General features: G+C 45.5%; 1 protein-coding gene across 3 annotated transcripts in view; it reads right to left on the bottom strand.

The window, feature by feature from the left end:
• Positions 1 to 20,148, bottom strand: part of LOC115200427 (G protein-coupled receptor kinase 5) — a 40,552-nt gene that overhangs the window by 4,500 nt on the left and 15,904 nt on the right. Inside the window, exons 1-15 of one of the 3 annotated variants that reach the window (XM_029763504.1) lie at positions 13,522 to 13,609; positions 8,732 to 8,827; positions 8,460 to 8,572; positions 4,576 to 4,653; positions 4,380 to 4,477; positions 3,680 to 3,772; positions 3,397 to 3,460; positions 3,163 to 3,303; positions 2,841 to 3,031; positions 2,536 to 2,573; positions 2,318 to 2,407; positions 1,911 to 2,119; positions 1,246 to 1,383; positions 869 to 1,006; positions 553 to 684 (exon numbers count right to left, since the gene is read on the bottom strand). In XM_029763504.1, coding sequence (XP_029619364.1) covers positions 553 to 684; positions 869 to 1,006; positions 1,246 to 1,383; positions 1,911 to 2,119; positions 2,318 to 2,407; positions 2,536 to 2,573; positions 2,841 to 3,031; positions 3,163 to 3,303; positions 3,397 to 3,460; positions 3,680 to 3,772; positions 4,380 to 4,477; positions 4,576 to 4,653; positions 8,460 to 8,572; positions 8,732 to 8,827; positions 13,522 to 13,525 — 1,623 coding nt within the window. In that variant the 5' untranslated portion in view covers positions 13,526 to 13,609. Of the gene's footprint in view, positions 1 to 529; positions 685 to 868; positions 1,007 to 1,245; positions 1,384 to 1,910; positions 2,120 to 2,317; positions 2,408 to 2,535; positions 2,574 to 2,840; positions 3,032 to 3,162; positions 3,304 to 3,396; positions 3,461 to 3,679; positions 3,773 to 4,379; positions 4,478 to 4,575; positions 4,654 to 8,459; positions 8,573 to 8,731; positions 8,828 to 13,521; positions 13,610 to 20,148 lie in introns of those variants that run through there. The other 2 variants (XM_029763502.1, XM_029763503.1) reach the window with 2 other exon arrangements.

Below are 20,148 nucleotides of genomic sequence, written 5' to 3' on the forward strand. Positions count from 1 at the left end.
GGAGAGAGAGAGAGAGGGGGGGGAGCGAGAGAGATAGAGGGGGGGAGAGAGAGAGAGAGGGGGGGAGCGAGAGAAAGGGGGGGGAGCGAGAGAGAGTAACTGTGCAGTGGGAACAGTGTGTGTGTGTGGATGTAACTGTGCAGTGGGAACAGTGTGTGTGTGTGGATGTAACTGTGCAGTGGGAACAGTGTGTGTGTGTGGATGTAACTGTGCAGTGGGAACAGTGTGTGTGGATGTAACTGTGCAGTGGGAACAGTGTGTGTGGATGTAACTGTGCAGTGGGAACAGTGTGTGTGTGTGTGGATGTAACTGTGCAGTGGGAAAAGTGTGTGTGGATGTAACTGTGCAGTGGGAACAGTGTGTGTGGATGTAACTGTGCAGTGGGAACAGTGTGTGTGGATGTAACTGTGCAGTAGGAACAGTGTGTGTGTGTGGATGTAACTGTGCAGTGGGAACAGTGTGTGTGGATGTAACTGTGCAGTGGGAACAGTGTGAGACTGAGAGTATTGGTATGTGTGTAAGTATGTACCGATCCTGTGTGTGTGTCCTCACATGTCTCCTGAAGATCCTGTCCAGCAGGCTGCGTCGGGGAGGCTCGGGGGGGGTGTTCCAGTCCAGATCTGGGGGTCTGGTCCCCTGGGGTCCAAACACATTCAGATCACTGAAACACTCTGTATCTATCATCTATACAGAGGGAGAGAGAACGAGGGGGGAGAGGGGTTCAGTATATTAGAGTTGGTGTCAGGACAGTATATGACTGCCACTGATTGTCAAAACCACCAATAATTCAGTCTTTCAGGTTACGTTGCAGACTACCTCTGAGAAGAAACCAGAGGAGAGGGACAGACGTCCCAGTTAGTTCACCCACCTCGTGCTGCCATGGGATGGACACGCAGCCTGTAGAGAATTTGAAGTAGAAGTCGTTGTCGGTTTGGTCCAGATTTACTCCCTTGACTGTAGAGAACTGCTCAATGTCCAACACATCCTTACAGTACACCGCCCGGGGCTGATAGAGAGAAGAGAGGAACGGAGGAAGAGAGGGAATATGTATGGAGGGAAGGAGGGAGGGAAAAGGGAGGGAGGCAGAAGTAGAGGTAATCAACCCTGTTCCAATTCACATATTCATCCAGTCATGAATGTAACTGATTGAAACAGTTGGTTGGTTATATTTCAAACACTTCCTGGTCTTGTGTTTCTACTGCTGAAGCAAGACCAGAGATACAATCCTCCTCCTCTTCTACTTACGTCCGGTACGAAGGAGGGCTCCTGGATGCCTGCCTCCAGCCTTTTAAAGTTGATGTTCCTGAAGAAAGAGTGAGCCTTCACCCCTGCTGACCCCTCTGCTGTACAGCCCAGTCTCTGCTTAGGATCTTTGGTCAACAGCTGGAGAAAGAGGAGAGAGAGAAGTAGAGACGATGATGCAATGTACAGTCGCTTATTTTAAAATATAATGAGATCAGATACTCAGGGTGATTACCCAATATAGTCTGAGGTTCCTGACAACACACTAACTAGGCCTCCGTCTGAGGTTCCTGACGACACACTAACTAGACCTCCGTCTGAGGTTCCTGACGACACACTAACTAGACCTCCGTCTGAGGTTCCTGACGACACACTAACTAGACCTCCGTCTGAGGTTCCTGATGACACACTAACTAGACCTCCGTCTGAGGTTCCTGACGACACACTAACTAGACCTCCGTCTGAGGTTCCTGACGACACACTAACTAGGCCTCCGTCTGAGGTTCCTGACGACACACTAACTAGACCTCCGTCTGAGGTTCCTGACGACACACTAACTAGACCTCCGTCTGAGGTTCCTGACGACACACTAACTAGACCTCCGTCTGAGGTTCCTGATGACACACTAACTAGGCCTTAGTCTTATCAATCAATCAATGGACTCTCACCACCCTACAGATGGCCTTGGTGTCTTCTGTAAACTTGTCGCTGTACTCCTCCTCTTCCTCCTGCACCCTCTTCTCCACCTCCTCCCGCTTCACTCGTTCTTTGCGTGCGCGGAAGGGTGAGCGTCCAGCGGTCATCTCGTAGATGAGACATCCCAGCCCCCACCAGTCTGGACTCATCCCATAGCGCTCGTTGTTGATCACCTCCGGAGCTACATACACAGCACAGTATAACACCAGATTGTCCCAATGCCATGTTCTCATCATGCAGGTTTGATGATATCTTCTTTGTATGGTAAAAGGTTTAAATTGATAATGTATTACTATAATGTAAGGTTTTTGTTCAATGATTTTATAAATGTATTATAAATGTATTATAATGCTGGTAATAGCATATGGAGGTGTCTTACCCATGTAACCCACTGTTCCCACTCTGCCTCGTATGGGGTCCCCTTCAGCCACTTTGATGGCCAGGCCCAGATCTGAGATCCGGATGTGTCCTACAGCATAGGGGAAGAGGTCAGGGGTCAAAGATCAGTCATATTTAGCAGAGAGCCTCTCTGAGTTCAAAGACATTATCCCAGTAGTTACTATATGCTATTGTACAGTAGGAAGAAGGTTAACTCACCATTATCATCTAATAGAATATTCTCTGGTTTTAAATCCCTGAGAAAAAGTTTAAAAAAACACAGTTTGGTACATTTGACATTGGGACTAAACCCAACACATCATGTGTCGACATCACATGATCTCTGGAGACATTGGTATAGCGAATGACAATCAGAAGAACAGACAGTTCATTAGGGTATAGGTGGAAGTAGGTAGAAATGGGTTGCCCCCATCTGATCCGAAATATCTTGCAACCTGAAACTAGATCTGTGTTTAAGGGCACCATCTATTCTGAGTGTAGGTGCTATGATAAAAAGCTGTCACCTGTAGACGATGGATTCCTGGTGTAGGTGGTCCAGGCCGCAGCAGATCTGGGCAGCATAGAACTGGACCCTGTCGTTCTCAAAGCCTGGTGTCCCCATGCTATAGATGTGGAACTTCAGATCCCCTCCATTCATTAAGGTCAACACTAGACACAGAGCGTCTTTGGTCTCATAGGCATACGCTAAACTCACCTAGAGAGAGGGGGCAAAGACACAGGGGCAGAGATTAGAGATCAGACAGAGACACAGAGAGCGAGAGAATAAAGTGAAAGAAGTGTGTATTGTGTATGGTCATTTATCCTAATAAATAACAGGAGACTCACAACAAATCTGCTGTTGACCTTCTCTAGTATTTGTTTCTCATTGAGGGCCATGGACTCTCCTTTCCTCTTCTTAATCCTCTTCTTCTCTAACTTCTTACAGGCATACATCTTCCCTGTGGCTCGCACCTGGCACGCACACACCTGATAGAAGACACACAGTATTATACCATGGGCCAGTTTATCTCACAACCACAATTTTCTAATAATTCTCCTAAAAGTAAAAATGTGCCTCACCTCTCCGAATCCGCCCTTCCCCAGTACTCTGTACTGTCGAAACGTATCCTTGGCTATTGGCTGCCTGAAAACACACATCAGCCATTAATGTACAGCTGAATAATAGTCCACCGTACATCATGGAACATAATAATACTAGCCTGGGTGCAAGGCTGATCCTGCTTTAGCCAACCTGTAATGTTGTCTGGAGAAAGTACCAGGCTGATAGTGAACTCCACTCAAATAATCTCTAAAAACATCAGACATTTATTTGATTTTGTAGGAGTTTTTAGGCAGCACTCACCTCTCCAGCATCTTCCACTGTAGGAAACGGTCAAAGTACATGCTGTTCTGGTAGTCCGAGAAGGGAGCACCTCTCAGGTAGTGATGGAGAGCTCTGAGAGCACAGACAACAAGAGGTTACTGGTTAAAGCCCTGAGACAACAGACAGCAGCTGCAGTTACAGTTAACAAGGGACCAAGCCAGCTGGTGGTCTCTCCAGGGTGTTAGTGCTTCAGCCAACCCCTCTCTGTGTTTCTTCATTGTCAAACATGACCTTGTCCCCAGGCTCTTACACAAGTGCATATACAGTGCTGTTAAAAAGTATTTGTCCCCTTCCTAATTTTCTATACTTTTGTATATTTTTGATACTGAATGTTATCAGATCTTCAACCAAAATCTAAAATTAGATAAAGGGAACCTGAGTGAACAATTAACAAAAAAAGTGTGTGTGTGTGTGTGTGGGGGGGGGGGGTCACTTTGAGCACCTGGCCCTACCTGGTACTCCAACCACTCAATTCTCCCACTGTTACCAAGTGGGTTAAACAAAGCCTCTTTAGAAGCTGCATTATACCAGCAGCAAATTGAATGGCTTGAAACCACTTTAAGACTTGGATACAGCATAATGAGTAAGGGACCAGGTTAGGGATGAGCTAGGAACAAGTTGTTTCTTAATAAGATCATAGTTGACGAGAACTAACGTGAACAAAGGAAGATTCCCTTACTTGCGACAGTCACTGAAGATCTCCTTGCAGGGGTGGAGCTCCAGGTTCTCTCTACACTGCTCAGCAAGGCTCTCTGCTGCCTCCACACACTCAGATGACTACACACACACACAAGAGCACACGCAAAAACAAACAAGTTATATTTCTCTAATAGCCGTACATCTATATTCACCAATCCTCCTTTAGACTGACAAACCTGTTTAGACAGGAACTTCCCAATAATCTGATCTCCTCTGCTTTTCCGTTTCTCATCAGGCACCAGCTCATAGTCGTCCTAAAGAACACAACATCCCATCATTAAACACTGACAGTGCATATCAGACCTGGTTCAACACAACATCCCATTATTAAACACTGACAGTACATATCAGACCTGGTTCAACACAACATCCCATTATTAAACACTGACAGTACATATCAGACCTGGTTCAACACAACATCCCATTATTAAACACTGACAGTACATATCAGACCTGGTTCAACACAACATCCCATTATTAAACACTGACAGTACATATCAGACCTGGTTCCAAATAATATCAGTTTTCTTTGAAATACGTCATGCACTACCAATGTATCGCATAATGCAACCAATGGAATATTCCCAAAAGTGCAAAACAAATCCAACTGGCATGCTGGGTAAAGTAAGCTAAGCAACTGTAGCATTTGAAAGAAAACAATATACTATTTTGACCGAGGTCTGACTGGTACATACAATAATATTCCATAATCAGGGACAATGTATGGACTAAACCATGTTTTGAATGATAGCCACACAATAATGTCTATCGGTGTTGTGCAAACATGCAACATGCGACTTGACAGTGTGGATGGCCTTGACTTGAAAATGATCAGTCATTATCTATACCCTTAGTAGCTCAGATATAGGAGAGGGAGAAGTGTATTGTTTGTGTAGTGTGACAAGGTGAAAACTGTACTTTGTTATGAGTGCTAATTATGCATTTAATTGTTAAATGCAATTGATTTGTTTAATGTAAAGGGAGATACCTAGTCAGTGGTACTGAATGCATTCAAGTGAAATGTGTCTACCGCATTTAACCCAACCCCTCTGAATCAAACATGTGCTTTGTGTTTTGTGCACAGCACACATTCTTGATTTGATGTCTTCTAAGCCCATACGGCTGGGCACCAACGCTGGTAAAGGTGTATACAGATGGAGAAATTCAGATATGATGTCATTGTTTTAGCACTATAAAAATAAATGCTTTATATAAATAAACTCCCAGTAAAACACCAATAAATAATTGTTTTAGCACTACTCAGAGTTTCTAACCCACGGCGTGCAACATGGTTCAACGTGCCAGTAAATCAGCACAATCTACTTGTTCATTTTTTCAAATTGCCGCCGTCACGGAGCTAGAATCAGGATCATGTAAACTGAGCTAATGCCCATGCAAAAAAAGAGTAACGGAGAGCAATGTACAACACGGCGATCTGAACAAACAAGGTATTTGTAGTAAGTACATGGGGACCGCCATCTTTATGCCCCTTCGCCATTGGTGTACAACAATCAATCAATCATATATCAGCCACGAGTATGAGAGTATTGAGTGTGGTTCAGCATTGCTAGGGCCGGGGGATAGTCTCGAGGGGAGTAGGTCAGCTGATCTGGGCATTGCTAGGGCCGGGGGATAGTCTCGAGGTGAGTAGGTCAGCTGATCTGGGCATTGCTAGGGCCGGGGGATAGTCTCGAGGTGAGTAGGTCAGCTGATCTGGGCATCAGTGATAATCCTTCACTCCTTGATCATTCTCTCCCCTCTCAATCCCCACTACACAAGACTCTCCACTAGCCCACCTGCCCTGAAAAACACACACACACACACACACACACACACACACACACAATCTGTTATTAACAGACACTCTCTATACTCCATATGTGATCCTGCGTTGCCTGGCAACCACATAGTCAACACGGCAGGATTCCATGAGGTCCTGGAGTGTCACAGTGTCACAGTGTGTCAGACCAGCATCACCAGCTTTCCAACACACACCCACACGTCTAGAGTTTCTCTCCTGACCCAGGCTGTGGCACACTCTAGAGTGATCTACTCTGCTCTGAGACACAGAAAGAGAGAGAAACAGAGCCATAGAAAGAAAGAACAGAGAGAGAAAGAGAGAGAGAGAAACAGAGCCATAGAAAGAAACAGAGAAACAGAGAGAGAAACAGAGAGAGAAGCAGAGAGAGAAGCAGAGCCATAGAAAGAACAGAGAGAGAAACAGAGCCATAGAAACAAAGAGGGAGAGAGAGAGCGAGAGAAAGAGAAACAGAGCCATAGAAATAAAGAAACAGAGATAGAAAGAAACTGAGCCATAGAAACAAAGAGGGAGAGAGAGAGCGAGAGAGAGAAACAGAGCCATAGAAATAAAGAAACAGAGAGAGAGAAATAGAGAGAGAAAGAAACTGAGCCATAGAAAGAAAGAAACAGAGAGAGAGCAACAGAGAGAGAAAGAAACTGAGCCATAGAAAGAAAGAAACAGAGAGAGAGCAACAGAGAGAGAAAGAAACTGAGCCATAGAAAGAAAGAAACAGAGAGAGAGCAACAGAGAGAGAAAGAAACTGAGCCATAGAAAGAAAGGCGTGGGGTGAAAAGGCCAGACTTCTGTGATTAGATCTGTTCCTCTGACCTTAGTGATGTGTGTGTGTGTGTGTGTGTGTGTGTGTGTGTGTGTGTGTGTGTGTGTGTGTGTGTGTGTGTGTGTGTGTGTGTGTGTGTATATATATATATATATATAAGGGTGTATACACAAGTCTGCCAAAAAGCCAAGGGGGCGTCTCCATTTCCCTTCAGCTAACCCCTAGGGGTAACAATTGGTAAGCTCATTCTGTGTAGTTGTGTGTGTGTGTGTGTGTGTGTGTGTGTGTGTGTGTGTGTGTGTGTGTGTGTCAACACATACAGACTTTGGCCAACAATAGCCAATCATAATTCACCAGCAATCACACATACCCCCCTCCCTCCCTCTGCACTGACGTCAGAGGAACCACAGGGACCCCAGGCACATTCCTTCCTTCCTTCCCTCTCTCTCTCCCTCTCTCTCTTGTCCTAGCTTATACAGTATAGTATCTGTTTCTCTCTCACACAAAAACGACCCCACAAGAGTATTTGGGTGATGGAATCTAGATGTCTGATTTCATCATCTCTTCTTTCTCATAACATTGTGTTTTACCCTCAGATCTAGTGTTTGTGACTACAAATGCATGTCTTTTGTGTGTGTGAGGGTAATTTCCCTCTGAGCGTGTGATGGTCCTTTTTAGGTTGGTGGGAAGGGGTGCGGGTGGGAAGCGGTGCGGGTGGGACGGGGTGCGGGTGGGAAGCGGTGCGGGTGGGACGGGGTGCGGGTGGGAAGCGGTGCGGGTGGGACGGGGTGCGGGTGGGAAGCGGTGCGGGTGGGAAGCGGTGCGGGTGGGACGGGGTGCGGGTGGGAAGGGGTGCGGGTGGGACGGGGTGCGGGTGGGACGGGGTGCGGGTGGGACGGGGTGCGGGTGGGACGGGGTGCGGGTGGGAAGGGGTGCGGGTGGGACGGGGTGCAGGTGGGAAGGGGTGCGGGTGGGAAGGGGTGCGGGTGGGACGGGGTGCAGGTGGGACGGGGTGCGGGTGGGACGGGGTGCGGGTGGGACGAGGTGCGGGTGGGACGGGGTGCGGGTGGGACGGGGTGCGGGTGGGAAGGGGTGCGGGTGGGACGGGGTGCGGGTGGGAAGGGGTGCGGGTGGGACGGGGTGCGGGTGGGAAGCGGTGCGGGTGGGAAGCGGTGCGGGTGGGACGGGGTGCAGGTGGGAAGGGGTGCGGGTGGGAAGGGGGATCTGACCAGAAACAATCCTCTCATCCAGTCACATAATCCTGGGGAGGCTGCGGGCCACTGTTGATATTGGGTTTGATGGTTTCTTCTCTACAATGTAAAACCTGTCATCTGGAAAACACTGTGTCACTGAGTAAAGGGGAGGCTGTTAGTATAATCACTTCTCAATTTGATTATCTTCTCTCAGTCAACTGAACATGATCAGTCATTTTTTGAGATAGTGTTTAATCCAAGTGAGTGCATTTAAAAGTGTGTTTTTACCATGGCGTCCAGTAGGTGGATGCATCGCAGCAATTCAGGTCTGGTCTCACAGTACAGGCGGAACAGCAGTCTGCCGATAGGCTGCTTCTCACACAGGCTTATGTAGTCCCGATCTGCCAGAAACACACACACACACACACACACACACACACACACACGTATAAACATTTGGATAGACCTAGGCACGTTTACAAACACTTACAACACACCAGCAAAGTGGCACACAAGTAATACATGCAAAAACACACACAGATGCAGACACAGTAATGTACCAATGCTGTTGCCCAACTCAGTGCATTGGCTGATGTGGGGGAAGCGAAGGATCTCCTTCCATTTCTTACTCCTCCCTTTCCGCTTCCCACCTCCACCTGCAGAGAGAGAAAACAAGGGATGAGGGGGACGATCAACTACAACACCAACAACTGAGGTTCTGTGCTCACACACACACACACACACACACACACACACACACACCAAGAACTGATATGTTCTATGCTGAGGCGCGCACACACACACGCACGCACGCAAAGAGAGAAAGAGATGGAGAGCCCTGCAACTGACAAATGAGTGCAGCTCAGGGCTCTGAATGAACTCATAGCCATTGTGTTTATGTATCATTTATACATTGTCTCTCACTTCCTCTCCAAATCCCTTCTCTTTTCGTCCTCTGTGTAATGCGCCGGGGAATGTGGCCACCCCGAGGCAGAACAGTGTGTGTGTGTGTTTAACAGGGAATCCATCCCAGCCAGGCAGATTCCCGTCGGGACATAGAGCTTGGCCAAAGCAGATTCCATCACTAAATAACCCTGAATATGCTTCCAGCAGAGGGCTCTCACACACACGCATCAATATCATATGATTAACCATGTTTGCTACTGAAATGGTGCTCATGTTCCCTAGGTTTGCCCTTCCCTGTCTCACACTCACATTGTGTGGGATAGTCTGGTATGAGAGTGATGGAGAGAGATGGAGAGCGAGAGGGAGAAAGCGGTAGAGGAGAGAGCGAGGGCTACAGACAGATGGACATCTTTAATCAATAATCCAGGAACGCTCCAACAAGTATGTAATGAGTTAACCACTCACTGTGTGTAAACACTTTAGCAGCTTTCACATCCCTTTCCTCTTTTTCTCGCACACTGACTGCTGCCACAGACCCTCCCCTCAGGCGTCAGTCTAACCTGGGTTACACAAGAGCCTCCCTCCTCCCCTCACGCATCAGTCTAACCTGGGTTACACAAGAGCCTCCCTCCTCCCCTCACGCATCAGTCTAACCTGGGTTACACAATGGGCCTCCCTCCTCCCCTCACGCATCAGTCTAACCTGGGTTACACAACGGTCCTCCCTCCTCTCCTCAGACATCAGTCTAAACTGGGTTACACAACGGGCTTCCCTCCTCCCCTCAGACGTCAGTCTAAACTGGGTTACACAACGGGCCTCCCTCCTCCCCTCACGCATCAGTCTAAACTGGGTTACACAAGGGCCTCCCTCCTCTCCTCAGACGTCAGTCTAAACTGGGTTACACAACGGGCCTCCCTCCTCCCCTCAGACCTCAGTCTAAACTGGGTTACACAACGGTCCTCCCTCCTCTCCTCAGACGTCAGTCTAACCTGGGTTACACAACGGTCCTCCCTCCTCTCCTCAGACGTCAGTCTAACCTGGGTTACACAACGGTCCTCCCTCCTCCCCTCAGACGTCAGTCTAAACTGGGTTACACAACGGGCCTCCCCTCAGACGTCAGTCTAAACTGGGTTACACAGCAGTCCTCCCTCCTCCCCTCAGACGTCAGTCTAAACTGGGTTACACAACGGTCCTCCCTCCTCTCCTCAGACATCAGTTTAACCTGGGTTACACAACGGGCCTCCCTCCTCCCCTCAGACGTCAGTCTAAACTGAGTTACACAACGGGCCTCCCTCCTCCCCTCAGACATCAGTCTAAACTGGGTTACACAACGGGCTTCCCTCCTCCCCTCAGACGTCAGTCTAAACTGGGTTACACAACGGGCCTCCCTCCTCCCCTCAGACGTCAGTCTAACCTGGGTTACACAACGGGCCTCCCTCCTCCCCTCAGACGTCAGTCTAAACTGGGTTACACAACGGGCCTCCCTCCTCTCCTCAGACCTCAGTCTAACCTGGGTTACACAACGGGCCTCCCTCCTCCCCTCAGACGTCAGTCTAAACTGGGTTACACAGCAGTCCTCCCTCCTCCCCTCAGACGTCAGTCTAACCTGGGTTACACAACGGGCTTCCCTCCTCCCCTCACTGAACTGACATTGACTTGACAGGTGAAAGCTATGTAGTGGAACCCTTGCAGAGGTAAGCCTTTCAGGCAACACATTCCCTGACCAGGAAAAACAGGTAGGCTATAACTAGGACCCAGAGATGTTCCTGGTTGGGTCACATGGAATATAATGGAGATGAAACTCCAACAAGTCAACAGGTGTAACTAGTGAATTATTAACCCTGACCTGAAACATCCTAAAATAACTATTGGGCCTAAGCAACAGTAACTATGACATTCATACCCCAGCCCACTTCCCTAGCTACGTTCACACAACTTCTCAGAGAACAGAAATACGACTCTTTATGATTCAAATGGGGGAAATTAATGAATAAGTGACAGACAGGTGAGACGCAGTCAGGGTTATCAGAAGGCTAGACTGGTTAGAGCAAGAGACTATGGTGGACATCATAGATGGTAAACATATTGTCTACGAGGCTCATAACTGAATGAGATCCATCAAATAGAGAATTACAACATACCTGATTCTCTCTCCTTCTCCCCAGTGTTTTCTCATTCATTCCCTTCATGGATTTACAATGAATAGACAGGTGTAAGAAAGATAGTCCATTACACCATTTTAAAATGGTGTAAATAGCTTGGTCCTCAACCCTGTCTTTCAATACAACACGATGCTGTTGTTACACTGTTACACCACTGTAAGAGCAGAATCAACAACCTCTGCATAATCAAAATAGTTGCTTTGTGAGATGTTAAAGTTCACAGTTAGCCATTGTTATGTAAATGCGAGCTTAAAAGTACCAGTGGCCTGGCTTTGGCCCCAGGTGAGAGCAGGTCCAGCCAAGCCATGACCCAGTCAGACGACAGGGGTGTCAGCCTGCGTAGGTGGAAACATAAGAGTCTGATCCTTTTGGGTAAAACACTAGGGTAAATTGGGTAAAACACTAGGGTAAGTCCTGTATGGATGTCCTATTCTCTCTGTCTCTTCCTTCCTCACTCTCTCTCCCTCTCACTCTTTTTCTCTCTGTCCATCAACTTCCTCTTTCTTACTTACCCTTCTCTCACTTTTCCTTCCTCTCTTAATCTCTCCCTCTTTCTTAGTCTCACTCTCTGTCTGATACGTCCCCATTGAATAATCACTTTAACATGCCTTGTTACTGAGCTGCATTCATGACCAATCAGTGACCTCATTCCCTTCTGCTGGCCAATCAATTATCTCCATCTTGAGTCATTTGAGGTCACAGGTTTACAACTTGTTTACTAGATTAACAACCTTCCCGTTGTTTTCGTGGTAGATAAAATACATTTTGGTATAGCATAGATATATCTGAGATGCAGTAAAGAATGGTGCAACTTAAACAGAGTTTTTACTCATTCGATGTCAGGAGTCAAATGTATAGTTTTATATTTAGCATATCAGCCCATTGTTTTTTTAATTGTTTTTATTAAAGGACCACATAAATAGATTTGTCATTTTATGGTTAGGACAATGCAAAATAACCATACACTTGCCCTTTAAAAGTCATTGAGAAAACCTACTGATGAAAGCACAAAGAACAAGTGTGTCTGTGGGCAAATGAAACCTGAAATGTATCTGAGTGACTTTTAATTTGGTGTTCAGCTGAAACTAACAGGGACAAAGTCTACATGAAGAAACAGGCTCAGGCCTGTGTGTGTGTGTCGGTGTGTGTGTGTGTGTGTGTGTGTGTGTGTGTGTGTGTGTGTGTGTGTGTGTGTGTCGGTCGTTTGAAAGAAAGCATTTAACTGCTTAGCAAACTCTAACAGTACTCATGTCAGTGCAGTTAATTGTTAGCAGTAACAAACAGCCTTAGGAGGATCCCACCTAAGAGTACAGGTGATGGATGCTATACATCTTAAGAAACAGCAGAACCAGGGACCAACACTTACAACATTACTTGCAAGCCAGTACTGCCATCAACGAGAGCCCAAACTAAATACTGTGTTGAGGGGTCGGCTCCATGAATTCACTTCACAGATTCCAAACAACATTAAAACAATGACCAAATCAGGCACACACACAGCATCACAGAAACACAGAGAGGAAGCTATTGGGGGGGGGGGGGGGGGGGGGGGGGGTCCCACAATAAATGACACACTAAAGTGTGACAAAGACACTTTAAAATACATTACCAGTATAATTCTAGTGCATAGTATGTCATTACAGCATGAAATGAAACTACATGGTAGCAATGTAACCAAAGAATGGTTTCAAACTAAAGTCCATTCTGGGAAAACCTTTTCTTTTTTATAGTAGCAACCTCACCAGAAGTGTGTATAGCATTCAATGCTACCTACAGCATGTAGACAGGAAGACAAAATAACCTTACTTTTCATGACAATAAGTCTGCGCCATAGTGGGAGCAGAAAACATGACCTCATTACTTTCACGAGTTATCATTTTATGTTACTTCCATGGCAGCTGGCCATTGCTGCTTAATGAAGGGGAAACATTGACATGAACATTCCAAGACCATCTGCAATGGAATGCATCTGGCACTGTGTGATAGTGCTAAGCCTTTGTGGAAATGACGTGAAACTATAATAAATGAATATGCTCAGATTTCTAACCATAGTATAATGTTTAAGTTAAGTAAAAGCCTGTGTCGAGCAGCACAGTGTCTGGGTTTGTTACTGTAGCTTTCTGTTTGACAAAGTTGGGTTATAAAAGTACGAATAGAGTCATAAAAGTCTTATGTAAACTTTCTCCTCTCCCCTTCCTCTCTCTCCCTCTATTCTGTAGCTCCCTTTCTCACAGTGTGTTACTCTCTCTCACTCGCTCTTACACACACACACACAAACTCACACATTCCGGTGCGCGCTCATTGCGTACAGGAACCCGTCAGTGTAATTTGTTCCATGCGGGTTATGCGGACTACTCCCTTTGTTTCATGTTTCTGGTTTACAGCTCTGACATCATCAGCGCGAGCCGAGCAAAGTAAAAATAATGTCAGAGAGAACTACATCCGTCTGGAGAGAAACCAGGGGTTACTATCATCATACTCACGTCTGCGTTTTCAGTGTTAGTTAAATAAAATAAATACAAATGTAATTAGAGAGGAGGGTGTGTACCATCATCCTACTGTCCTGAGTAAAGGGAACTTTCTAAATGTGTGTGTGTGTGTGTGTGTGTGTGTGTGTGTGTGTGTGAGAGAGAGAGAGAAAAAGTGAAGTTTGAGGAGTACTGCGAGCGAAGAGAGCTCCACTGTGGACTTTGTGGCGATGAGCTCATCCTGACTACGTGGGCTGGAGAGGCCAGGAGAGGCCCCGGGCACAGTAGGTCTGTACGGGATCTGTCACACACACAGTTAAGAAAAAACATAGCTATGGCAACATAGGTAAAAAAAATAGATAGATATAGATATATCAGACACACACGATCAACACAATACAGACCTCACAATCTAATGTAAAAGTGATTGCTAGAAAACCACATCCTGACATTTTAGACCAGGGGAAGGAAACTAGATTCAGCCACGGGACGTTTTTTTCTGAGAGGATGGTCGGGGGACCGGAACATAATTATAATCATTTGTGCACTGCAAATTGACAACAATTAAGCCCCCCAAAAATGTGCATTTGTAAATAACAATAATTTCCTACCTTGAGACACATCACATTGAGACATGATCACGACTCTCTTTTTTTTTCGTGGGAATATTTGGGGAACAGATTTCCTAAATTAAACAAATGTTTTGCTCTATTCTTGGTGATTTCCTGGTGATTTTCCTGGTGACTGCATATGCTACCATAGAAATATAATTAATATACCACACATCCCCATTCAAGTCAATGATGGCATAATGGGTGGACTGGAGGCTATTGTGAGTGTACCCATAGGAGCAAAGCAGGAAGTAAAAGCAGGAAGTAAAAGCAGCAAGTGTACCCATCAATATAGATGCGGTAAAGAGGTCACTCAAACTCGATCAAAACCATGGATTTACTATGGAAACACATGGGGGAAAGGGCCATGGTGGGGGGAGGGGGGGGATCCAGTCTCCTCATTGCTCCCCTGCAAAATGTCTGTATGCTAGCTATGCTAATCAGCTTAAACCAAATGGGAGTTAGCATTCACTTCTAAACCTGAAAAAGGACAACTTCTATATGTTATGCAGTGAAAACAGCCTAATATATCCAAATATTAAGTAACCACATTGTGGGCCTATTAGAATACATGCAGTGCCTTTAGAAGTAATCACACCCTTTCATTTTTTCATATTTTGTTGTGTTACAGCCTGAATTTAAAATATATTCAATTTAGATTTTTTTGACACTGGCCTACACACAGTATCCCATATTGTCAAAGTGGAATTATGTTTTTCGAAATGTTTACAAATTAATAGAATATGAAAAGCTGAAATGTCTTGAATCAAGTATTTAACCCCTTTGTTGTGGCAAGCTTAAATAATTTCAGGAGTAAAAATGTGCTTAATAAGTCACATAATAAGTTGCATGGACTCAATGTCTGCAATAATAGTGTAATTGTGAATGACTACCTCATCTCTGAACCGACACATAAAATGATCAGTAAGGTCCCTCAGTTGAGCAGTGAATTTCAAACACAGAAAACAGGGAGGTATTCCATTGCCTCGCAAAGAAGGGCACCTATTGGTAGATGAGAAAGAAAAAAAGCATACAAAAGTTATTCATTACACTTTGGATGGTGTATCAATACACCCAGTTACTACAAAGATACAAGCGTCCTTCCTAACTCAGTTGCCGGGGAGGAAGAAAACCACTCAGAGATATCACCATGAGGCCAATGGTGACTTTAAAAGAGTTACATTGTAGTCGAAGACCAAACAAACACGTATACCAAACACAGGGTTGAGACCCAAACAAAATAGCGAGGAGTACCTTGATTAAATACACAATCGCACAATGATTATCACATGGGACGAGACCCGTAATTATCGGCACAATACACGGGGCACGAAAGCCAAAACAACACAGCACAGGTACTCACACGACCAACGGACATTGGAACAATAAATCGACAGGACAACAGTGAACAAAGGGCACACTTATACAATTACTAATCAATGGGAATAGGGGCCAGGTGTGCGTAATGACAGTTCCAGAGGGATCCGTGACAAGAATACAAATATTACAAAACATGCATTCTGTTTGCAACAAGGCACTAAATGAATACAGCAAAAAAATGTGGCAAAGCAATTCACTTTTTGTCCTGACAACAAAAGTGTTATGTTAGGGCAAATCCAATACAACACATTACTGAGTACCACTCTCCATATTTTTAGGCATAGTGGTGGCTGCATCATGTTATGTGTATGCTTGTAATCATTAAGGACTTGGGAGTTTTTCAGGATAAAAATAAACAGAATGGAGCTAAGCACAGGCAAAATCCTAGAGGGAAACCTGGTTCAGTCTGCTTTCCACCCGACACTGGGAGATGAATTCACATTTCAGCAGGACAATAACCTAAAACACAAGGCCAAATCTACAATGGAGTTGCTTATCAAGAAGACAGTGAATGTTCCTGAGTGGCCGAGTCACAGTTTTGACTTAAATCTACTTGAGAATCTATGGCAAGACCTGAAAATGGTTTTCTAGCAACGATCAACAACCAATTTGACAGAGTTTGAAGAATTTGTAAAATAAATGGGGATATGTTGCACAATCCAGGTGTGGAAAGCTCTTAGAGACTTACCCACAACCACTCACAGCTCTTAGAGACTTACCCAGAAAGACTCACAGCTGTAATCGCTGCCAAATGTTTTTAATTTTCAACACATTTGCAAACATGTTTTCACTTTGTCATTATGGGGTATTGTGTGTAGATGGGTGAGAAAAAAATTATATTTAATCCATTTTTTATTTTAATTCAGGCTGTAATAACAAAATGTATAATAAGTCAAGAGGTATGAATACTTTCTGAAGTCATTGTAAATAAAATACAATTCTATTTGTCACGTGCCGAATACAACTGGTGTAGACCTTAGTGAAATGCTTACTTACAAGTCCTTAAACAACAATGCGTCAAGCAGTCAAGAAAAATAAGCGTTAAGTAAAAATTTGAAAATAAAAAATGTAAATTTACAAATAATTAAACAGCAGCAGTAAAATAACAATAGCGAGGCTATATACAGTGGGTACCGGTACAGAGTCAATGTGCGTGGGCACCAGTTAGTCGAGGTAATATGTACATGTAGGTACTTAAAGTGACTATGCATAGATAATAATCAGAGAGTAGCAGCAGCGTAAAAGAGGGGTCTGGGTAGCCCTTTGATTAGCTGTTCAGGAGTCTTATGGAATGTGGGTAGAGGCTGTTAAGAAGCCTCTTGGACCTAGACTTGGCACTCCGGTACCGCTTGCCGTGCGGTAGCAGAGAGAACAGTCTATGACAAGGGTGGCTGGAGTCTTTGACAATTTTTAGGGCCTTCCTCTGACACCACCTGGTATAGAGGTCCTGGATGGCAGGAAGCTTGGCCCCGGTGATGTACTGGGACGTACGCACTACCTTCTGTAGTGCCTTGCGATCAGAGGCCAAGCAGTTGCCATACCAGGCAAGCAGCTGTAGAACCTTTTGAGGATCTGAGGATCCGTGCCAAATCTTTTCAGTCTGAGGGGGAATAGGTTTTGTTGTGCCCTCTTCATGACTGTCTTGGTGTGCTTGGACCATGTTAGTTTGTTGGTGATGTGAACACCAAGGAACTTGAAGCTCTCAACCTGCTCCACTCGGTCTTCCTTTTCCTGTAGTCCATAATCATCTCCTTTGTCTTGAACACGTTGAGGGAGAGGTTGTTGTCCTGGCACCACATGGCCAGGTCTCAGACCTCCTCCCTATAGGCTGTCACATCGTTGTCGGTGATCAGGCCTACCACTGTTGTGTCATCAGCAAACTTAATGATGGTGTTGGAGTCGTGCCTGACCATGCAGTCATGAGTGAACAGGGAGTACAGGAGGGGACTGAGCATGCACGCCTGAGGGGCCCCCGTGTTGAGGATCAGCGTGGCGGATGTGTTGTTACCTACCCTAACCACCTGGGGGCGGCCTGTCAGAAAGTCCAGGATCTAGTTGCAGAGGGAGGTGTTTAGTCCCAGGGTCCTTAGCTTAGTGATGAACTTTGAGGGCACTATGGTGTTGAACGCTGAGCTGTAGTCAATGAATAGCATTCTCACATAGGTGTTCCTTTTGTCCAAGAGGGAAAAGGCAGTGTTGAGTGCAATAGTCATTGCATCATCTGTTGATCTGTTGGGGCCGTATGCAAATTGGAGTGGGTCTAGGGTTTCTTGGATAATGGTGTTGATGTGAGCCATTACCAACCTTTCAAAGGATTTCATGGCTACAGACGTGAGTGCTACGGGTTGGTAGTCATTTTGGCAGGTTACCTTAGTGTTCTTGGGCACAGGGACTATGGTTGTCTGCTGGAAACATGTTGGTATTACAGTCTCAGTCAGGGACAGGTTGAAAATGTCCGTGAAGACACATGCTAGTTAGTCAGCGCGTGCTCGGAGTACACATGCTGGTAATCCGTTTGGCCCTGCGGCCTTGTGGATGTTGACCTGTTTTAAGGTCTTACTCACATCGGCTATGGAGAGCGTGATCACGCAGTCATGTTACTTGCCTCGAAGTGAGCATAGAAGTAATTTAGCTCATCTGGTTGGCTTGTGTCAATGGGCAGCTCGTGGCTGTGCTTCCCTTTATAGCCTGTAATAGTTTGAAAGCCCTGCCACATCCTATAAGCGTCGGAGCCGGTCTAGTACGATTCAATATTAGTCCTGTATTGACGCTTTGCCTGCTTGATGGTTCATCGGAGGGCATAGCGGGATTTCTTATAAGATTCCGGGTTAGAGTCCCGCTCCTTGAAAGCGGCAGCTCTACCCTTTGGCTCAGTGCGGATATTGCCTGTGATCCATGGCTTCTGGTTGGGGTATGTACGTACGGTCACTGTGGGAACCGTACGTGACGGATTTGACGAATATCCACTTTGTTGGATCAGATTTGTTGAATGTGTGCCAATCTGGTCAATGGAAGGTCTGTGTTCCATTGACCTTTATCACATCTACTGTATGGGAAAAGACCCATCAATATGTGCTGTGATTTGTTGATTCAAATCAATTGACATTCCTCTGCATGAGCCACATCAATTAACATCATTTGAATGAAAATTCTACATTACCAAAGAAACTATTGCATCACAAGACCAGGCAGCCATTGCGAGTGTACATATGACTTTACCATTTATGGGTACACTTGCCAGGGTAATTGCCAGGGTTAGAGGTTCCAAGCCCGTTCTATTCATTCTAGGAAACCGAAGACTCGTTTGCAACAACAGGTTGTGAAGAATCCATGTTACCGCAGAAACGGACTCAACCACACAAATACCAGGCCGTCCCGTCTTCAGCCAGCTGTTTGTTCCAAAAAACTAAACACATGACATTCTTCATCCATAACCATCGGTTACACAGTTATACGGTAACTGTGCCAGCTCTACCTGATAGTCAGACCATTGGTAGTAAATAGTGTGTGCAATGTGTAAGGTCCTGACCTGACCTCTGCATCGTTGGGAAGGGCTCCTAAGTAAGCATTTCACGTAGGAAAGGCTACACCCATTGTACTCGGCGCATGTGACAAATAACATTTGATTTAATTTGACAGAACCCAAGGACAAATTCATTCCCTGTGTTGAATGACAGTGGGCTAATACAGCTGAAATAAAGTGGGCTCCTTCAATGTTCATTGAACGAAGGCACATTGTTGTTCAGTTCCATTTCTGTTCCAGTTCCCTTGGCCTTAACCCTTAAAAATGTTCGCCGATGTGAACTATTGAGATCATTAGGTAACTATGTTAGGTACTGAACCAAACGCCCAGCCACAGGGCCATAAGCAGAGCCATAGGTAAAATTATCACCATAATGTCCCCATGTTAATATAAGCCATAGCAATCCAGTCCTTTCCCTGGGCAGCAACGTGAGGAAGACATGTGTCAGTGACCTGCCTCCTCCTCACAATCAGGATGCAAACACAGTTTTATACTGAGCAAAAATATAAAAACGCAACATGCAACAATTTCAAAGATTCTGCTGAGTTACAGTTCATGTAAGGAAATCTGACAATTTAAATAAATAAATTAGGACCTAATCTATTGATTTCACATGACTGGGCAGGGGCGCAGTCATGGGTGGGCCTGGGAGGGCATAGGCCCATCCACTTGGGAGCCAGGCCAACCCACTGGGGATCCAGGCCCAGCCAGTCAGAATGAGTTTATCTCCACAAAAAAAACAGCTTTATTACAGACAGAAATACTCCTCTCCCCTCTGACGATCCCACAGGTGAAAAAGCCAGATGTGGAGGTCCTGGGCTGGCGTGGTTAGACGTTGTCTGCGGTTGTGAGGCCGGTTGGATGTAGTGCCAAATTCTCTAAAACCACATTGGACGTGGCATGTGGTAGAGAAATTAACATTCAATT

This window comes from Salmo trutta, chromosome 9 (assembly GCF_901001165.1).
Source record: "Salmo trutta chromosome 9, fSalTru1.1, whole genome shotgun sequence".
Classification (NCBI taxonomy): domain Eukaryota; kingdom Metazoa; phylum Chordata; class Actinopteri; order Salmoniformes; family Salmonidae; genus Salmo; species Salmo trutta.